Source organism: Cimex lectularius, unplaced genomic scaffold, assembly GCF_000648675.2.
Source record: "Cimex lectularius strain Harlan isolate CLEC.00 unplaced genomic scaffold, Clec_2.1 scaffold355, whole genome shotgun sequence".
Lineage (NCBI taxonomy): Eukaryota > Metazoa > Arthropoda > Insecta > Hemiptera > Cimicidae > Cimex > Cimex lectularius.
The window spans coordinates 93,217-111,702 of record NW_019392930.1 but is presented as its reverse complement, the minus strand read 5'-3'; the positions used below and the strand labels follow the sequence as shown (position 1 = coordinate 111,702).

The 18,486-nt window shown below is 35.0% G+C and overlaps 4 protein-coding genes across 6 annotated transcripts; 3 read left to right on the top strand and 1 right to left on the bottom strand.

Moving 5' to 3' along the window:
• The first annotated feature begins 57 nt into the window (after positions 1-57).
• On the top strand, positions 58-1,400 carry LOC106673380 (UBX domain-containing protein 6-like). The gene has a single exon (XM_014405471.2). The coding sequence runs from the start codon at positions 223-225 to the stop codon at positions 1,363-1,365; it is 1,143 nt and encodes a 380-aa protein (XP_014260957.1). The 5' UTR covers positions 58-222; the 3' UTR covers positions 1,366-1,400.
• A 391-nt stretch (positions 1,401-1,791) lies between these two features.
• On the top strand, positions 1,792-3,660 carry LOC106673388 (tubulin polyglutamylase complex subunit 2-like). Its single transcript, XM_014405486.2, has 3 exons — positions 1,792-2,595; positions 2,651-2,989; positions 3,045-3,660. The coding sequence occupies exons 1-3, from the start codon at positions 2,402-2,404 to the stop codon at positions 3,622-3,624; spliced, it is 1,113 nt and encodes a 370-aa protein (XP_014260972.1). The 5' UTR covers positions 1,792-2,401; the 3' UTR covers positions 3,625-3,660.
• A 335-nt stretch (positions 3,661-3,995) lies between these two features.
• Positions 3,996-7,193, bottom strand: LOC106673387 (DNA polymerase delta subunit 2). Of its 2 annotated transcripts, XM_014405484.2 has the most exons (10): positions 6,844-7,187; positions 6,598-6,728; positions 6,413-6,541; positions 6,093-6,357; positions 5,917-6,035; positions 5,767-5,859; positions 5,623-5,695; positions 4,507-4,626; positions 4,319-4,429; positions 3,996-4,252 (listed from the first exon to the last, which is right to left on the bottom strand). In XM_014405484.2, exons 1-10 carry the CDS (start codon positions 7,046-7,048, stop codon positions 4,122-4,124), a joined length of 1,377 nt encoding a protein of 458 aa, XP_014260970.1. In that variant the 5' UTR covers positions 7,049-7,187; the 3' UTR covers positions 3,996-4,121. The 2 variants fall into 2 exon arrangements, with proteins under 2 accessions (XP_014260970.1, XP_014260971.1); XM_014405485.2 differs by lacking the exons at positions 3,996-4,252; positions 4,319-4,429; positions 4,507-4,626 and adding an exon at positions 5,090-5,446 and having other exon boundaries at positions 5,525-5,695; positions 6,844-7,193.
• Positions 7,194-8,500: 1,307 nt separating this feature from the next.
• Positions 8,501-17,447, top strand: LOC106673386. Of its 2 annotated transcripts, XM_014405482.2 has the most exons (7): positions 8,501-8,825; positions 8,964-9,023; positions 9,105-9,143; positions 9,242-9,320; positions 13,355-13,519; positions 13,581-13,730; positions 15,229-17,447. In XM_014405482.2, the coding sequence occupies exons 3-7, from the start codon at positions 9,111-9,113 to the stop codon at positions 17,427-17,429; spliced, it is 2,628 nt and encodes an 875-aa protein (XP_014260968.1). In that variant the 5' UTR covers positions 8,501-8,825; positions 8,964-9,023; positions 9,105-9,110; the 3' UTR covers positions 17,430-17,447. The 2 variants fall into 2 exon arrangements, with proteins under 2 accessions (XP_014260968.1, XP_014260969.1); XM_014405483.2 differs by lacking the exon at positions 8,964-9,023.
• Positions 17,448-18,486: the final 1,039 nt, after the last annotated feature.

Genomic DNA, 18,486 nt, shown 5'->3' with positions numbered 1-18,486 from the left:
ACAAAACAAGTAACCTTTTAAATTAAAACATATTTGTACATTTAATCAAACAATTAAATAAATAAAATGGTTGTTTTCTGAATTAGACAAAAACATATGTTGTAAAAATAATTAAATGATATGCAAGCTAGAGTAGGTGCAAGGAGAAAGATGTAATTTTCAAGTAAAATATGAATGATAAATTCAAATAAGACGGAGAAAAATTTCTAAATAACAAATTCAATGCCTGATAAATTGAAAAAAGGCGAGACAACAAAATCTCACAGGTCGAGCAATGATTTCCGAATCCGTACGCCGGACAAGACGAGGAGCAGTGAAATCAAAGAAAAAGCGGCCAAGGCGGCGATATCGAGACGGATTTCCAATGGGCTCCCCGGCCTGGATTGGTCCATCTCAGAAGACGTCGTAGGGAAGAACCGCCAGCTGGCAACAACCGGTGTCTATTTCTGTTGTCCCTCAATCAGCAATGAAGTTCTCACAAAGAGGGAATGGAAGGAAAAGATCAGAAACCACTTGAAAGCCCAGTTGTCTAGAGACAGGGGAAAATCGGCTGCGCTCATGATACACACACTCAATGCAGATAGGGTGCTCGTTAATTCTTGTGTTGAAACGATTTGCACTTATTTAAACAACCTGATATCTTCGCCTGATGAGCCCAAATTCAGAAAAATCAGAAAAGACAATAAAGTGTTCAGCTGCAAGGTGCTCCCTTTAGAAGGTGCACTTGAGTTCCTTTATGCAGCGGGCTTTGAGATGAAGACATTCTTGATTGACGATAAGAAAGAGGCTTTTCTAGTTTTCGACGATAAGAAATACGACAAGAAACATCTTCAAGATCTGGTAGACGAGTTGAAGTTGACCGAGCCAATCCACCTCCAAGTCCACCGGGACACGACCATACTCCTCGCAGACCAGGCAATCAACAAGGTGGAGCTGCCCGAAGATTTCTACAACAGGACGACTGAAGACTTGAGACGCGAGCAAGCGAGGCGAGAAGAAAACCTCAACCTCTCCCTTCAGCTCAGGACGAAAGCGATGAGAGAACGCCAAGAAGACAGGGAAAAGAGAAAATACAAATACTCGCTCATCAGGGTGAGATTTCCCGACAACACGTTTTTACAGGGGACGTTCGGTGTCAACGAGACGCTCAGATCTGTGAGAGAGTTCGTCAAGGATAAATTGAGCAAAAACGGCAATTTCACGCTGGTCAATTCTCTCGGCAGGACCTTGTCAGAGACGGATGACAACAAAACCCTCTTCGATCTGAAACTTCTTCCGGCTGTGCTTCTCACCTTCATCTGGGGACAAGGCACTCCACCTCAAAACTATCTGAAATCGAGATATCTAAGGAAAATAAAACAGTAATTTCAAAACATACTAGGGCATTTGTTAAATTCGGTCAACAGTTTTTTTTTTTCTTCTAAAAACCTTACATGATATTTCTATGTACAATAACATCGGATACAAGGCATTTTATTTTTTTGTAATATCAGTGTATTTTTCATAAAAATCATGATTTCAATCATATGTTTTCTAACCAATTTTTGACAAGATTTTAAAAATAGGGGGGAGAACTTATGTTTTATAATTTTTCTTTTTTAATTTTTATGAATTGAGTCTTGTTAAACAAACACTTAAATTAGCAAATTAAAATCAATCAGGACAGTACGAGATAGATAAAAATGGCCACAGTTAGTTACAAGATTTAACGTTAGTTTATTAATGATAGTTACAAATTCAATATAAATATAGTTTATATATTTTACATAGCAGAGATAGTATGAATTATGAGATGGTAACACCAGTTCACTGGCAGTCTTTTATCTGCCTACACTGTTCTGTATCTATCTTTATTCAACCCTGACTGCCACCATGACCTTTAACTTTCTATAGAATCATATAATGTCATAATTGATTATAATAATTTTAATTTCTATAGAACATTAATAGTTGTCTACCATTTAATGAACCTCTAGTTGGGCCATTTCATTCTTTCAGGAGTGTTTTATCGATTTTTAACACACCAATCCACCACTGAATATAGTAATGAAAACAGCGAGGATACATCAGGATATCCAAATACAACATAAACTATAGATCGTCGCTTGAAGAAACTACAGAAGAATTGTTACAATCTCAAAGAAACACTTTTATTTTAAAAAAAAAATGTATATATATTTGATGAATTGATTGGGATGATTTATTGCTTTGGTTAATTTTGTGATGAAAGTCAGTGTGGAATTATCACATGCAGTTATTTAATGAAAATTTGCTTTTAAAAGAGATGTTTAAACAGGTGCTTGTATATATAAAAAAAAACACACAGACATAATATTTTATCCTTACTAAATTTTCAAACTCCAGTTCAACATTTGAGAGCAGCTTTTCATCTTTTTGGACAATGATCGAGTCACCGAATCAGAAAATTGCGTTTAGCCACCTCCCAGAGTCGGAGAAGTCTTTTTATGAGAAGATAACGCTGGGCTTGCCGTCAGCTTTGAAAAAGGTGAGCGGCGTGCACAAAGTAGAGATACAGAGGAAAAAAGGGTGCACAGAGGACGAGGTCTTGTCATGGGAGATGCGCAATGACTGCAGGTATTTTCTACTTTGAATTTTGTAAAAATCCACCGAAATAATGGACGGTCCGCAGGCTCCCGGAGGACTTGAGGAACTTTTACAAATCGACAGACGGCTTCTATTTGACGTGGGGCTACAAGATGACTTCGGACGTCATCCCGATTGGTAAGCTGGCGATCAACAGGCTGAGTTGTCTGAACAAACTGTACAACGAGTCTCTCCTTGCCCTCTCGCCGGTCGTGCCGCATGACCATCCGCGATTCGATAGGCTCACAGATAAGATATTTGCCTTGGATTACACGAGAGATGGCTGTTACCCTTGCCTCGTCTACATGGGCCACAAGGATGAGTACTCAATCTGGCTGCTTGACCGCAGTCTTGAATGGCACTTTTTATCATCAACATTCAATAAGTAATTATTTTTGATAAATTTTATTCCTCTTTATACATTTGATTGTTTTAAAAAGGTATTTTCGAGTCATGCTGATACATCAAGGCCTTCCACAATGGCAGTTGATGCTGACACCTGTGGGCATGGCACCATGGGCGGAACAACTGGCATACTCGATGGCGCAGAACGTCGTTTATGAGGGAGAGACGAGAGTGAAGGCTCAAAGAGGCGAACCATCCAAGGTCTCACCCGAAATACAGTTCCTCGTCAACGAGGAAAAGCCACTTAAAGGGGACGTCGCGGAGCTCTACACTCTCCCTTTCGACGACGGCAGCAATCTTTTAGAAGACCTGAGCATCACTTATGAATCCGGCAGCAGCGAGAACATCTCAGACATCGACAGCGACACCCACTTGGATGCAGAGTCGGACATATTCGATGAATTCATTGAGTTGACAAGCGAAGAGTGCATCGCCGACGTCATCCTTCCCACCGATGAAATGCCGCATGAAGAATCTCCTCCCCCTCTTCCGAAAATCGATTACATGGAAGTATTGCAGAGCATTAGCAAAATGGCAGGGTGCATGAGGAACAATTCCTCTGCAAATCTAACCAGAGACAATGAGACCAAGACACAAAAACTTGATAAAGAATGATAAAACAATAAATGTTATACATTTTTTTAAAAATTACATTAATTTTTTAAAACTAATTCACCTGATGTAAAAAGTTAAAATGATTTAAAAAAATCTGTTATTAAAGTAACATATAACTTGACAAATATGTTTTTTGCCAAACTCACCAGATAAAACAAAGTTTTCTTCTGCCTTTCTTAAGCAAAATACAATTGAACAAAAATTGTTCCATCATTGTTGTCCCTATCAGCATATTTAAGGATTCTTAATACAGCAACTCTGCAACAAAGCTGATCATTACAAGCAAAACACGTTCTATTTATAAAAGCAGAGTCCAAGTCTTAAAACATAAAAAAAAATTTTGTCTGATTGTTGAAAAAGGCATGGCAGGGTGAAGAGGAGAGACTTTAGTCTATATTAACATTTAATTTAAACACAGTTTACACGTTTTCAATATATACACATACTAGCTATAAATGCAGTATCGGCACTGATCATTCCGATGCTTATGGCTTCCATCAATGCAAGGAACCTACGCTAAAGGAGACTCTTTCACAATCCAGTGTCGAGAGATTGACGAGGACGCAGCTTTTTGTCTTGCTGAAAGAAGGTACACAGATGAGCCTCGTTTCTTGACTGACTCCATTGCCTGTTTTCAAATAAATTACAAATCGTTTTTATTATAGCTCAAGGGAAAATGGGTTTTTATTCATACCGTGATCGAATGTGATGAGCTTTGTCTGAAATTTGTCATGGTTCGCCGAAAAATAAACGTCCGGTTGATTTTCGATTATGAAAGGATCTTCATCATAAAACGGGTAACAAGCTGAAATAAAACAATTAATATTATATAATTGTTATTATTATTTATTATAATAATTAATATTGGGTTTATTTTCTTACAAAGAGAATCTGGAGCTGTGGGGCAAAGGTGGCCCCAATGAAATGTAGCCTTTAAAGCTTGAATTGGATCGGTGATATCGCTGTAACGACCGACATCGGAAACCGCTTGGCCAGAACAGCCTAAAATGATCAATAATAAAAAAAATCAATGAAATAATATAGAGAAATTAAAAATGTAGATTAGTCATATCTGATCATGATGAGAATAACTGGGATGGGTGATCTTCACTAAACAAAACTATTGTTGTTTCTTAACATGTTCAGGGTGGCAGTTCTCATGTGAGAGCAGACTTGCCATCCTTCCAGCACTAAAACCAGCTTTCAGATGATATATATTCTGGTATAGCTTAAGAAACGCTTGAGAAAATTGGTTTGTATACTTTTCTTAATAAACTTTTTTGATTTTTAAAGGTAAGATTTGATTATTTTTACAATAAATAAGAATTACAGAATTGACTGTTCAGTGATAAAATATTTAACAATTTATTGTTCTCTTCGTTTAATTTGTAAGTAACTTTATTTTTTAAATAAATTTGGTCATTATAAATAATGGTAAATATAAAAATGTATTTAATTTCTCAGGTTTTTTTTTTTTCTTTCAATAACGTAGTCTTACTAGGAAGATCTGTGAAATGAAGAAGGTACAAATTATACAAAAAGTTAACTTTTCACCTCTTCCAGACATTTGTCATGGATAGTTTCTTCTTGTTCAATAATTATTCCCACTTCGACAATAGAAGGCTAAATGACTTATCACCGGATGTGATAGTGTACCTAGTGCTGAGGAAATACCGAGTCATCCCATCCATAGAGTCCTTCGGTCCTCTTCCTGGCAATTTTCTTCTCCCCGCCTTCAACTCCTGGGGTTTTATAAGTTGGACCAAAACAGCTGATGGGAGAGGTAGGGATGTAGGAACATGCATCTACTGCCCAGGTTTAGCTGGTGAGAGAAAAATTATACTGTGTCCCCATTGCTTTAAATTACTCCACTTTACATAAAAAGTACTTTATTTTTTACTTTGTGTAAAGAACAACCCAAATACTGAAGATTGTAAAATGCCAAAAGCAATGAAGTAATGATCAGAAAGACCAGACTAAACATTTTAAAATATATACCAGTTATGATTCTATTTTCCACTTGAAAACTATGAGGATTAGTAACGCCATGGAGACTTGAGAATGAAGATGCCTGAAATTGCACCATAAAAACATATAAGGTTGTTTTAAAATAATTAATAAGACTTTTGGTTTTTTAGTAACCTTTGGAAACATGGTGTAGTGAATTGGCTGTTGAGGGAGAGTGTAATTTGTCGGATCAAATTCTCCTGGCATCAGTTCAACATGAACAGTTTCCTACAAAACAAGAGAAATAAATAAAATAAATTATTATTAATAATCTGTGATAATTACTGCAAGTTCTGCTAGGAGATCGTCTGCCAATTTCAAAGAAGTGACAATATCTGTATTGTCGATGTTTGTGCTGATTATTTTCCCTTCTTTCAGTGCGCTGCATCCCCTCAGCATATTGCCTAACCCAGTTGCAATTACTCATTGCTCACTGCGAGTTGAAAAGAGGAAAAACTTACCTGCAATAAGGACGAGCGCAATTCTTGAGTTTTTATGCTGATCGCTCGGCCCACCGAGCCATCCCGTGACCCAATCTGTGAACATCCTGAGCGATAGAAGGCTGTCGGCCGCTGCAGCCAAGTCCAACCCACTTAAAATCACTAGATACCGCTCCGGTTCTTTTGTTTTGATGGTAAGACTTGAGGGCGATTCAGGACCAGAAAAGCAAACCTGTTCCACGTTGAATTTCCCCGTGTTGTCAACGACTCCGAGTACTGCCACGACCTTGAACCCCAGCCAGTAAATTTTATGCGATTGAATTGTTTTCAGTGCAACTTACAACACCGGTGACAATAGAATGGACATCGATGTTTCCGACAAGACGGATTCTCTGTAAATCGTCTTCAAGTATGAGACTATCCTTGTCGCCCACAAAACGCACAACCTTCGGCTGAGGCACGATCTGAAGCTACAATAAAACAAAACTGAGTCGCTGCAAGTCCACAATATTTAAAATTTTAATACCTCGTCGCTCAGTTCTTTGAGTACGCTAGGACGAAGCTCCTGGTTCTTGAAAATTGTTCCGATTACAAAACATTTACCAATATCGCTTTCGTCTTGCAGATCAGCCAATTTCTTCACTTTCCACTGGTCACCTTTAATCATTTGTAACATATAATGTATTGCAAAATAATGCATTTTTTACAGCAGTCAGGTAGCAAATATATTTACATTCGTGTATAACTGATTTAAAATGTTAAATTAACTCACCGAATTTGTCCTCAACCCTTTTTAAAAGGGTTTTTCTCATTTTGGCGAGTCTGACCGAGTAAATGTGAGCGTATTGTTTTGAAAAGTCCTTATTCTTGTGTTTGAATTTGTCGGACAGGTCGCCGTAGTCGCATTTCACCCTGAGGAAGGTGTCCTCGAAGAGGCTTTCACCCGGGGGTGACATCAGCTCGTCCTGAGACTTCATCTGAGGATTGATCGGTCGCGGGGGCGGGGGCGGAGGAGCGTAGGCGGTTTTCTGCGGGGGCGGAATCGGTGGCCGTTACGGTGCGGAGGCGGACGATCGTCGGGTTGCCCGGGAACAGGTTGGTTTTATTGGCGGGAAAAAAGCGAGACTGCGCGACGCCTCGACAACGTCCCTCCAACGATGCAACGTCAGTTTCCGAGTCACCGACAAAACCAAAAACTCCAAAATTTCAGTAAAAATGATATCATGGAGTATTATTTTATCCAACTACATACAATATAATAAGATAAACAGAATTAGTAAATAATCTACATGGTGTCAAATATATTTACCTATAAAGATTTTTTGCAGACATTCTCTGGGAATATATATGGGAAAGTGCAATCTTTAGCTTTGCATCGTTTCTTACAAAACTAAAAGAAAATGTCAAAAATGGTAAAATCAAAAATTTAATCCATAATCATTAAATATTTATAAAATTTGAAACAACAAACAATAATTTTTACAAAAATTATTATTTAGAGATCGTGAGATGCTGTCTGGTGTGATGGTTTAAGAAAAACATGACTTCATCCTACCAATCTTTCAATCTTTATTGAGATCATCTTCAGGGCCTGGTATTTTAAAAAAATGTTTAAATTACACAAATCCATATAAGATATGAATATGAATTTATACGATTACACAATATAGAAATTTTAGGTTTAGGTTAATCAGATTATTTGTTCTCACTTAAAATGTGTTTTCTGGTTAGATGTGTTACTGTTGTGTGTCGTTTTGAGAGCGTTAGTGAGATATTAATGTTTTTTGTTTATAAATATATATTTGATTTTGAAGAAGTGGGGAAAGAAGTAGAAGTAGAAATTCATTTTTCTATGGGGAGTCGGCTTCTTGAGATGAAAGGTAAATATTATACATTAAAAAAAATATTTGAGATAAAAAAATTACAATTAAAATTAAATGAAGAGGATGCTGAGAGAGAGAGAGAGAGAGAGAGAGAGAGAGAGAGAGACTGAGAGAGAGAGAGAGAGAGAGAGAGAGAGAGAGAGAATGTGAGGGAATTTCTTTTTGTACAAATGTATGTATTTTTTACCACCCTCTGTAATCCGAATTAAAGTAAGATTCGATACGAAGAGTTAATAAGAATAAATTGTTGATATTTTTTACAATTTAATTTTTGATAATGTGGTAAAGAATTTAGGCTAGTGCATTTTTAGTTTAATTTTAAAAAGTTTGTCGTTTATGTAAAAGTTATGCTGAACACCCTTTCTAATTTGAATAAAATGGCGGGAAAATAGATTGAAGAACCACCTGGTGCCAAGTTGAAGGATATTTCCTTTTCATTTTTTAATTGTTTAGTTAATTTCTAATAGATAAATATTATTAATAAAATGATGTCGATGGGTGTTCTTTTTAAAAATTTTTATTGTTAGACTTTTTTTGTGTTTGAAGAGCGTAAGGTGAGTTCGACCGTTAAGCTATCCGCTCAGCAGTGGCTTCTCAGTACTGACGAGGCGTCTTGAATTTCCCCGATGTTGTCCTACGACGAGTTTTCCTCCTCACCTTCCAGCTCGCTGCACCGTGTCTCGGTCAACGTTGACGACGGACGGCCGGCCCGAGAAGCGGAGTGATCGGCCTCAGGTGTCGACGAGCCGACGGCGACCAGCCCTCGGCGCTCTCCCCGCTGCCCACCCCACTTTGTTTATCGGCGAGGCCTAGTCGCTCGTCTGTTTAGACGCCGGCGGCCTCTGCCAGAGTCGCGATAGCCCTGGGAAAAGTAAGTCGCAACATTTGTCTCTCCATTCAAACCCTAGTTCGTGCCCATCGGATTCGTTCATTTTCAGTCTTAAAATTAACATTTAAAATATAAATAAATAAAAAATTTTATTTATTTTATTATTTACTCTGTTGACAGCTATAATTCAATTTGAAAACACTTTCGCATGCTATCATTTTTTCGCATTTAACACAATTTGTGAGTTTGTTTGTTTGTATTATTTATATGTGGGAGTAGTATTTGTTTTTGTTTTTTATAAATGATTTTTTCAAATGAAAGGTCCTCATGGAATATGCACCGCCCAGGAAGAGTGGTGAGGTACAATAGCTTTTATTCCATTTTATATTTTAAATCATTAATGTGATTTTATACAGATTTTATTCTTCAATCTTTCCCTCTGCTCTCTTTCGTTGCAGGTTTCCGTGTCCGGCGCAGTGACGCCGAGGAGGACGAGAAGAAGGAAGAACATCTGCTCGTTCTACGGCCCTCCAGAAGGTAACATGACGTTAATAACACAATGTTTTGCTCCCTCGTCCCGCTTATAATTTTTTTAGTGCTAAAGTTGTTCTGCAGTCAGTCGGATGCGTTTATATTATGTTGGGCCTGATCGTCATTCCAATCTGTCGAACCGATTTTAGGGTACACAAATAATTTGAACATTTAATTGAGGTAATTATTGGTCTAAAAGGCTTAAGAGTAAGGGTTAAATATTTGCAATTGACCGTTTACATTTAGATCTCCTCTCATAATTCCTCGAACAAGCCTAAATTCAATCTGACAAAACTCTATCCCAATAGGCCTATACATTAAATGTTAATTTTCTGTAATAATTTTATAGTTATATCTTAATTTATGGCAGTAATTATCACCTAAAAGCCTTAAAAGTAAGGGTTAAATATTTATAATAGTTTTTATTTAGATCTCTGATCATAATTCCTTGAACATGCTTAATTTCAATCTGAGAAAACCCCATCCCAATAGGCCTACACGTTAAATGTTAATTATCTGTAATAATTTTATAGTTATATCTTAATTTATCACAGTAATATCACCTAAAAGGCTGAAAAGTAAGGGTTAAATATTTGCAATAGTTTTTATTTAGATCTATCATCATTCCTTGAACATGCTTAATTTCAATCTGAGAAAACCCCATCCCAATGAGCAATGTTAAATGTTAGCCCCAATATTAAATGTTAATTATGTGTAATAATTTTATAGTTATATCTTAAATTATGGCAGTAATTATCATGTAAAAGGCTTAAAAGTAAGGGTTAAATACTTGCAATAGTTTTTATTTAGATATTTAATCACAATTCCTTGAACATGGTTAATTTCAATCTGAGAAAAACCAAAATTAATTATATGTTATCATGAAAAAGGCTTGAAACTAGTGTTAAATGTTTCTAATTGTATTTTTATCCAATGTTTAGATAAAAGGCTTAAAAGTAAGTGTTAAATTTGTGATTGATTCCAGATTTCCAATAATTTCATAATTAATTATATGTAATTCATGATAGTAAATATCCTTAAAAAAGGCTTAAAAGTACTGTTAAATGTTTCCAATAATTTATTATTATTATTAGTTAAAAGGCTTAAGAGTAAGGGTTAAATATTTGCAATTGTCTGTTTCCAAATTAGATTTCCTATTATTATATTCCTTGACAATGCTTAAATTCAATCTGAAAAAAAAAAATCCCCAACAGGTTCTTTAATGTAATAAATTTCATAATTTCATTGTTAATATGTAAGTCATGTCAATAAATAAAAGTTTAAAAGCTTAAAAGTTAGTTAAATGTTTCTAATTGCATTTCTTGTTAAATTAAATTTTAAAAAACCTGATAGCAAATAATGACATCCACAATTTATATTTTTATTATGCACAGTCATTCTTTGTTTGATTCCAAATAGTTTATAGCAATACTTTCGCCTAAAAGGCTTAAAAATGGGTTAAATATTTACAGTTCTCTTTACATTTAGATTTCATCTATATTCCTTGAAGTGGTTAAATTAAAACTGGGAAAAACCCTCCCAATAAGGCTACAGATTAAATGATAATCATGTCTTAATTTATTGCAGTAATTATCACCTAAGAGGCTTAAAAATAAGGGTTAAATAATTGCATTTAACAATCTGAGAAAACCCACCCCCACATATGAATTGTTGGTAATATGTAATAATTTTATAATTATATTTAATGTACGGCTGTAAATAACAAAAAAAAGTTTAACATGTTTCCCATTGTATTTCTCCAATTAAATTATCAGATAAAACCCACCATGATTTCAAAATCATGCCTATAGATTATATTTTATTATGCACAATCATGACAATTTTTTAATGGGCAATAATCACAAAATTATTTGCAATTTATGACAATGCCACAAAAAAGAAAGCCTTAAAAGTTAGTGATATTTCCAATCGTATTTCTTACTAAATTATTAGTTAAAAACTATCCTGACCCAGCTACAGATTATATTTTTATTGTGAGCCATTATTCCATGTGTATTTCCATATAATCTATAGCATTAATTATCACATGGGGGGGGGGGGGCGATCAGTGGTCACAACAGTTTAGAGTTGACATGGCGCTTGACAGTGTAAGGTAAATGTCGGTAAATGGGTTTGGATGCAGGGCCGCGTACTTAGCAATTAGGTTTTCCCCTCAAAAAAACACCGACATCACAAGGGTTGTTAGTAGTTGTGAACCCTTGTAAAAAAAACAAAAAATCATTTTGAGAAAAAGTCACCCTAGTACTGCTCTTCTAAGAAGAAATGACACATCCATCTGAAACATTTTTTTTCACCATGTATTTTTAGGTATATTTCCTGTTGAAACATATGATAAAATTGATGTAATATTGTATGTGGCTTAAAACGTTTAGGAGAAAATATTAGTAAAAAACACTGTATTTTTGAAATTCTACTACATTGTAATAAAAAGTACTAGATAAAATTAACTTAACAAATGTGCCACTTACGTTATTTTCCACCTGTTTTCACCATGAAAACTTGTTACTTGTGTTAAACGTATCAATTATTAGGGAAATACATTGTATTGAACAAAGGAAATGGAAATTCAATGGTATTAATTTGAATATGTGTTTCATTATGCATTAAATTTCTATTGCATTGTAAACGAAATTACAATAATAATAATAAATATATATATTTGCTTGTAAAAAACACTTTCTTTTCAGTTACGTTCTTTTCTGTAAAAATTTTTCACAAATATTTGCTTAAACATTAAATTTAACGTAACATTTTTTTTTGTAAAAAAAAAAAAATCAATATTTATTATAAATTAAAATTAAAATTTCAGGATTAAAAAAAAGTTGTTAGTCATAGGCCAAAATCTGGTAAAAAAATGGCAAGTTCCCATTCAGCATGAAAAACTTAAAGCTCAATTTCTCAATAGCAGTGCAGGGCTAAATTAAATGTTAATAATTTTGTAATTATATTTTAATTTATGGCAGCAAATATTACAAAAAAGGCTATTATAGTTAACATAGTATATATAGTTAAACATTTTCCAATCAGTTTCTATTTATATTTCTTACCGCATTCCTTGAACAAGTTTACAAAACAGCATCCTAGAAGTCGACCCTGGTTATATCTTAAATGCTTATAATCTGCACTCATCTGATCTATACCAGTACTATGTCTGACTGAGAAAAGCCAAAAACAAAAAACTTTCAAAGTTAGGCTTAAAAATATCAGCAATTGTCTTCCTTCCCATTTATTTTTATTAAATAGGCCTTGAACAGTTTGCATCAGCTTGAAAACAAACAGGGAATTAGGCCTACATTAAATGTAAAAATTTTACAAATTCATTTCAAACTTTATTACATATAATTTATGTTAATTAACGGCCAAAGGCAAGATTAAAATGCAAATGTCTTTTTTTTTCATTTGTATTTAAATTTTCCTAAAATTGTTTCAATTTAAATCAGTCTGTAAAACCAATTTGATACCGAATCGGGGGGAAATGTTGAACATTATACATCAAAATCATCCGTTTTTAATGCAAAAATGATTATTACCAGCCAATTAATATCTTTTAACTTATTTGCATAATTTAACCTTATTTTTCTCAATCTTTTACAGAGTATTTAGGCAATTTTCAAATTTTATGTTTTTTCATTATTGATACGATATATTTGGATTTAATTTAAATATTGTCGTACTACATTTTGTGGTTGCCTTGACCACCGTGGAACTTACACCAATTTTTTTGTTTATAATCTATAATTGGCATTATCATCTTTGATTGAATTTGATTATTAAAAAAGCCTAGTACTAAGTGGTAAAAAGATCCATGCGACCATAATAGCTTTGCATTGGTAAATAAAGCATATTTATCTTATCTATCTTTCTATCTATTTATCTAATCTATTTAATCTCATTCACTCCTTTACACTATCTCTACTTTCTCTTATTCAGACACTGAATTATAATTACAATTTGGTAAAAGTAGTTTAATTAAGAATAATTTGTAAAACAGGAGAAATTATAATCGTTTAATTTTTAAGGTGTGCCAATCGGCACTATTTTTGAATCGAGGAGGGATTTGTCGTTGGCGGGAGTGCACAGGCCGTTGAAAGGGACGTTGGACATCAGTCAGCACGGTATTGTATCAGTCCTCGTCACCGATGACAGCTTCATCGTCGACAGTTGGAAACGTGTCGTATACCAAGGTGAGCCAGTTGGCTTTTTTGCCCTGCCTTGTCTCACTTGTACTACTTATCGTTGTTCCAGCCCCGCTCGTCAAAAACAACAGAAAGGATCGAAGCCGTAGTGACATCAAAGGATTTTGGTCCTCGTATCTGACCAAATTTCCGATTAGGCTGACCAGGAGCTTCAACCACAAAGGAGGTTTAGGACCTATCCAAGGATATCGTTATGATGGTAAACAAAATAGAAACAAATTAACAAATATTTTATAATTTTTTGTTTTTGTTTTTTGTTTCAAGGTATATAGCAAACTCACAAATAATGTTTAAAAAAGTAGTATGATGGTTTTTTTTTTTTTTTTTTTTTTTTTCCTTCTGGTGAAAGGAATTTGTTGTAATAACTTATTTAATCACTTAATATTTTTATTTAGCACTAGTTTTTCGCAATTATTTATTTATTTATTGTTTTATCACACCATGGGTGGAGACACTGCAGTGTAGCTGTGTGGAGGGAGCCAGGCCACCCCGGCACGAGAGACAGGCTCTCGCAGTTCTATGATTTTATGGTTGAGATTAGAGCACAGGTGCAGTGCATAGTGATGTGGCGCCAGTGTCCCTCCCTCATTAACGCCTCATTATATCACTGTGGGTTCATTGTCATTTGTCACCCCAGAGTTCTCATTATGAGCCACCCTCGCCCAACAATCACCCTGCACCACCCACAGTACATCCCCCGCCCAATTATGTGTATTCATTTGATTCTTATTAGTGAATGCTTCATTAGATTATAGGATCTGTGTGACCATTGTTTGAATTTACAGTTAATTTACACCACATATATTTACCGGTCGAAATTAATTGTTCAATAATGTTTGTAAGTTTATTTACCTGATTACGGAGCTGTTCAGGGTGCGTAAAGAGGGGGTTACTTTTCTTTGGGGCAAAACTTTTCACAAATTTGTAGATTTTAAAAGGACTGAAGTTGTTAAAGCTTTTATTTTGATCATTTTCAGCAACCGACATTATTATATATTTTTTGCACCATTTCTTTTTTTATTTGAACAATTTATCTCAAGGGTCAGGTGGTTTAGGGTTTATGCTATTGGCTTCCATTTTAGCCTCACAGAAAAAGAGGAGAAAAAAAAATTAAAAAGTAAAAAGGTAAACTGAAAAAAAAGAAGGCTATTAGAAGAAAAGTAAACAAAATCTTTTAAACAAACTGAAGAAGTTGAAGATGTACTCTGTATTCAAGCAGGATACATAGATGAGTAGGATTAACTGCACGATGTTCATTGTTCAATGGGTAAACATGCACTTTGACACCACATTCATAGTGGAAAAATGAAATTGTAAATCTGTTTTTGTGTTTGCACGCATGTTATAAAATTAATATTTTACAATTTATGTAACGAATCTGGTGGCACTATAATTTTTTTACCAGGTTATGGGTAATTGCATTTTATTTTTTTTTAAGCAATCTTTAACTCTCATATAGTCACCTACTATAAATTTTAGTATCTTTTTCTTTTTTTAAATCGTTTTGATCTAGTCAGCTGTTACGTTTAATTTTTTCCTGTCGAACACTTCTTCAACACTTATTATAAATTAAAATTAGTTTAAATATTTTAATTTATTTGTTTAAGGGGTAGTGATGAAAAATAGTTGGCCTGATTTTTAAAGCTTATTAAATGTTTTAAATATGCCTACAGAATTAATTTTTTAATTTGTTTTAGGGTTATTTAATGTAACGAGGTCTTGGAAGTGTATCGTTGATAGCGACTGGGTTTGCCATAGATTCGAACTCTTTTACGACCTCGAGATTCAAAAAGACATACCGGCCCCCTCTAAGAGTTTGAGGTCGTTCGGAGGTGCAAATGCCAACTTAGACGAGGGGACAAACATCGCCGGGAAAGACTGCTATTTTTCCAGGTACAGGATACAAGGGCGTAACAATGATCTCAAAGGGGCGAACGATCGGCTAATTTATAGAGAGGTTCCAGACAGCGACGATTTGTGTGAAACCTTTTATCATTTGACTAGAGATCAACAACGACAAGAGACTGAGGATCATATTGATTGTAAGGAAGAAAATCTCTCCGATAGGGAAGAAAATCTCTCCGATAGGGAAGAAAATCTCTCCGATTGGGAAGAAGAGAGTGAGATAGTGATAGAAGAAAATTATTCTCTAGTCAAATCTGAAACGTTCCCGATACCGAATACCATAAAGATAGAAAGCCTGGTATCTGCTGAAATAAGTGAGTTGACGCCCATCAAAGATCCTGAGACTGTTGAGCAGCCCTCACTCGAAGAATCAGAAGAAGGGACTCTGATCCAAGGTTACACTCTTGATTCTGAATTGTGGAAAGAAGAGGTTCAAGAGGACAACTCAGATATTGACATCAGCGACGAAAACTCGAATGATATTGTTTACTTCAACATTGGCGGTGAGGAAATCTCAGTTCCTGTGATTTTCAAAAAACCCAGTTCAGAAGGATCGACAGATGAACAAAAAGAGAACGTCTCAGAATCCGACGATCTTTTGAATTCAATAGAAGACCAGGAAGTGAATATCTTGAACTTGTCGGTCGACGATTTGGAAGACATTGCTGGCCTGCAAGAAGAGGAGATAATTGTGGCCATCTCAGTTGACGATAAACTCGAAGACCCGATCGGAACCAACGATGCCTGTGAGATAAACCTGCTGAAGGAAGAATTCTGTGGTGGTGCATCGACTTCCAATGAGAAAAGGGAATTCCCTCCAGAGGAAAATCTGACTTGCCTGAAGTCTTTACAGGAAAAATGTCAAAGCATCGACTGCTACAATGAATCTAAGAAGAGATTCAGAGATTGGACAGGAGAGGAACATATATTGAACAAGCTGGAGGAGAAATACAGATCGATAATACGTGTGTTTATCCACTGGAAATACTTAAAAGAACTGGAGAGAAAAAATTGCAAAGTATCCCAGGAGAAAGTGATGGACGAAAGCCTGATGGAGGCGAATTTCAATGATTTTCCATCTTTGCTTGATGAAGATTATTCATCGCAGACGAGCAAGTTTGCTGTTTTCAATCAGAGCGATGAAAACATCCCGAATACAGATGAGCTGATTCAAGACCTTGCTGTCGAGGACGAAGAGGTCCTCACCTTTCCAATTTACCACTCGTTGCCTGCAGAAGGCTGCATAACAGAAGGACAGCGTTGTGTTTACGATATGACGTTTAGAGAAGTGATGAATCTCATTACAAACCAGACGTCCTGCCCTTGCTCTTGGCACGACAAATTCCCGCTCCTCGCTCAAGAGATGAAATCCCTGGCAAGTTTCATAATAGGGAACGAAGACAAAAACGACAGCAAGTTAGTCAATGCGAGTAAATCCTCTTCGCACCTGCTCGAAGTCATAAAAAACATAATGGAAGAGAAGAAGCCAGTACTTGAGAATAAATTGATCCAGAAGTCTCTCAACAACAAGAAGATTAAGACAAACAGACAAGAAAATGAATACGTTCCGCAGAATGAATGGGATGAGCTTCATTCGAACGTGCCGTTCCGAGATCAGTGTTTCGGGCTGAACGCGAATAAAAAATCCTTTGAAGACCTCCTCTCGGAACTTCTCAACGATCTCAAAGCGATAATCAAAAATGAAGCGCCGCTCCTGTGTGAGAAGAACTGCAGAGGTAAACTGAAGATGCCGTCGAAGAAAAACAGAAAACGGGGCCAGGCAGTCGTCAGTTACACACCGCCGACGTCACCAGAAGACTTTTTGGGTTTCACAGGGCGTTCTATTGATCAATCGGATTGGAACAGGACTGTCCATGACAGTTTCGCACAGGAAGACACATTCCTTGGATGGGACAAAAACAAAATATCCAAAATCCGACTCACCCAACACAAACAATTTCTGTGTAAACGATCAGACAATAACAACAATTAAAACAAACTCTGTGACTGATTTTATGTACGTTTGTACAGTGAAACCTGAAACGTCTGTGATCATATTTATTTTCATGTACAAACTATTTTAAATATGTGTACATAATGAGTTTTATAATATAAAGAAATTGACATTGTTTTCAATGACATTTCTGTTGTCGGATCAGATGGTGATGATTGAATTTAGCATGTATAATTGTTGAGCATAGTTTAGTTACCAAATTTCTATGTGTCACTTTTCTCACAGTTTGGTATTTTTTCTTAAAAAAACAAAAATAAAATAAAAAATAAAAAGTTTATAATTTTGGAGAAAAAAGATCATTTAGAAATCTGTACTTTATTTCTATGTATTATTCATTTAAAAAAGTATTCATTGTAGGTTATTTAGTTATAGTACTGTTTTATTGATAACTGATTATATATTCAGCAAAATTCAGTACTGAAACCAAATTGTAATATTTTCATGCCCAATTATTATTGTATATACATATATTTTTTTTTAAATTAAAAATAAAAGTTTAATAAAAAGTAGTATTTTTTTATTCATGGATATGTTTATTATAATTATATAAAAACGGATTGTGAATGAAAAGTGATTGATAATTTATAATATGTCAATATCAATACATACCATAAAAGAAGAAATATTGGAGAAAATATGTTTTCAAAATTAAATGTAAACCCTGAAAAATTGAAACGTTACAATATCAGCATATAAAACAGATAATTTAGCAAAAGCAATTTCTTAAAACAAATATATCTTTATACAACACTATACTTTTTAATTAAATTCTAGCAAATAAGGGTATAGAGTGTAGTTATAATAAAACATCTAACGTAACAGCGTAGTGCTCAATTCTTTAATTTGCCAACGTTTCAAATGGTTTTCATTCTTTTTCAAGGCAACGCCTGGAATATGGTTTTTTACATTTGATTTTACGTATATTACTTTTGATTTTACATTTTAATTTCTTAATAATACGACCACTGGTCTAACCACTTGAGCTATGTGACTTCAATCCACTCGGACACCAAATCCTCATCTCAACTTACAACCT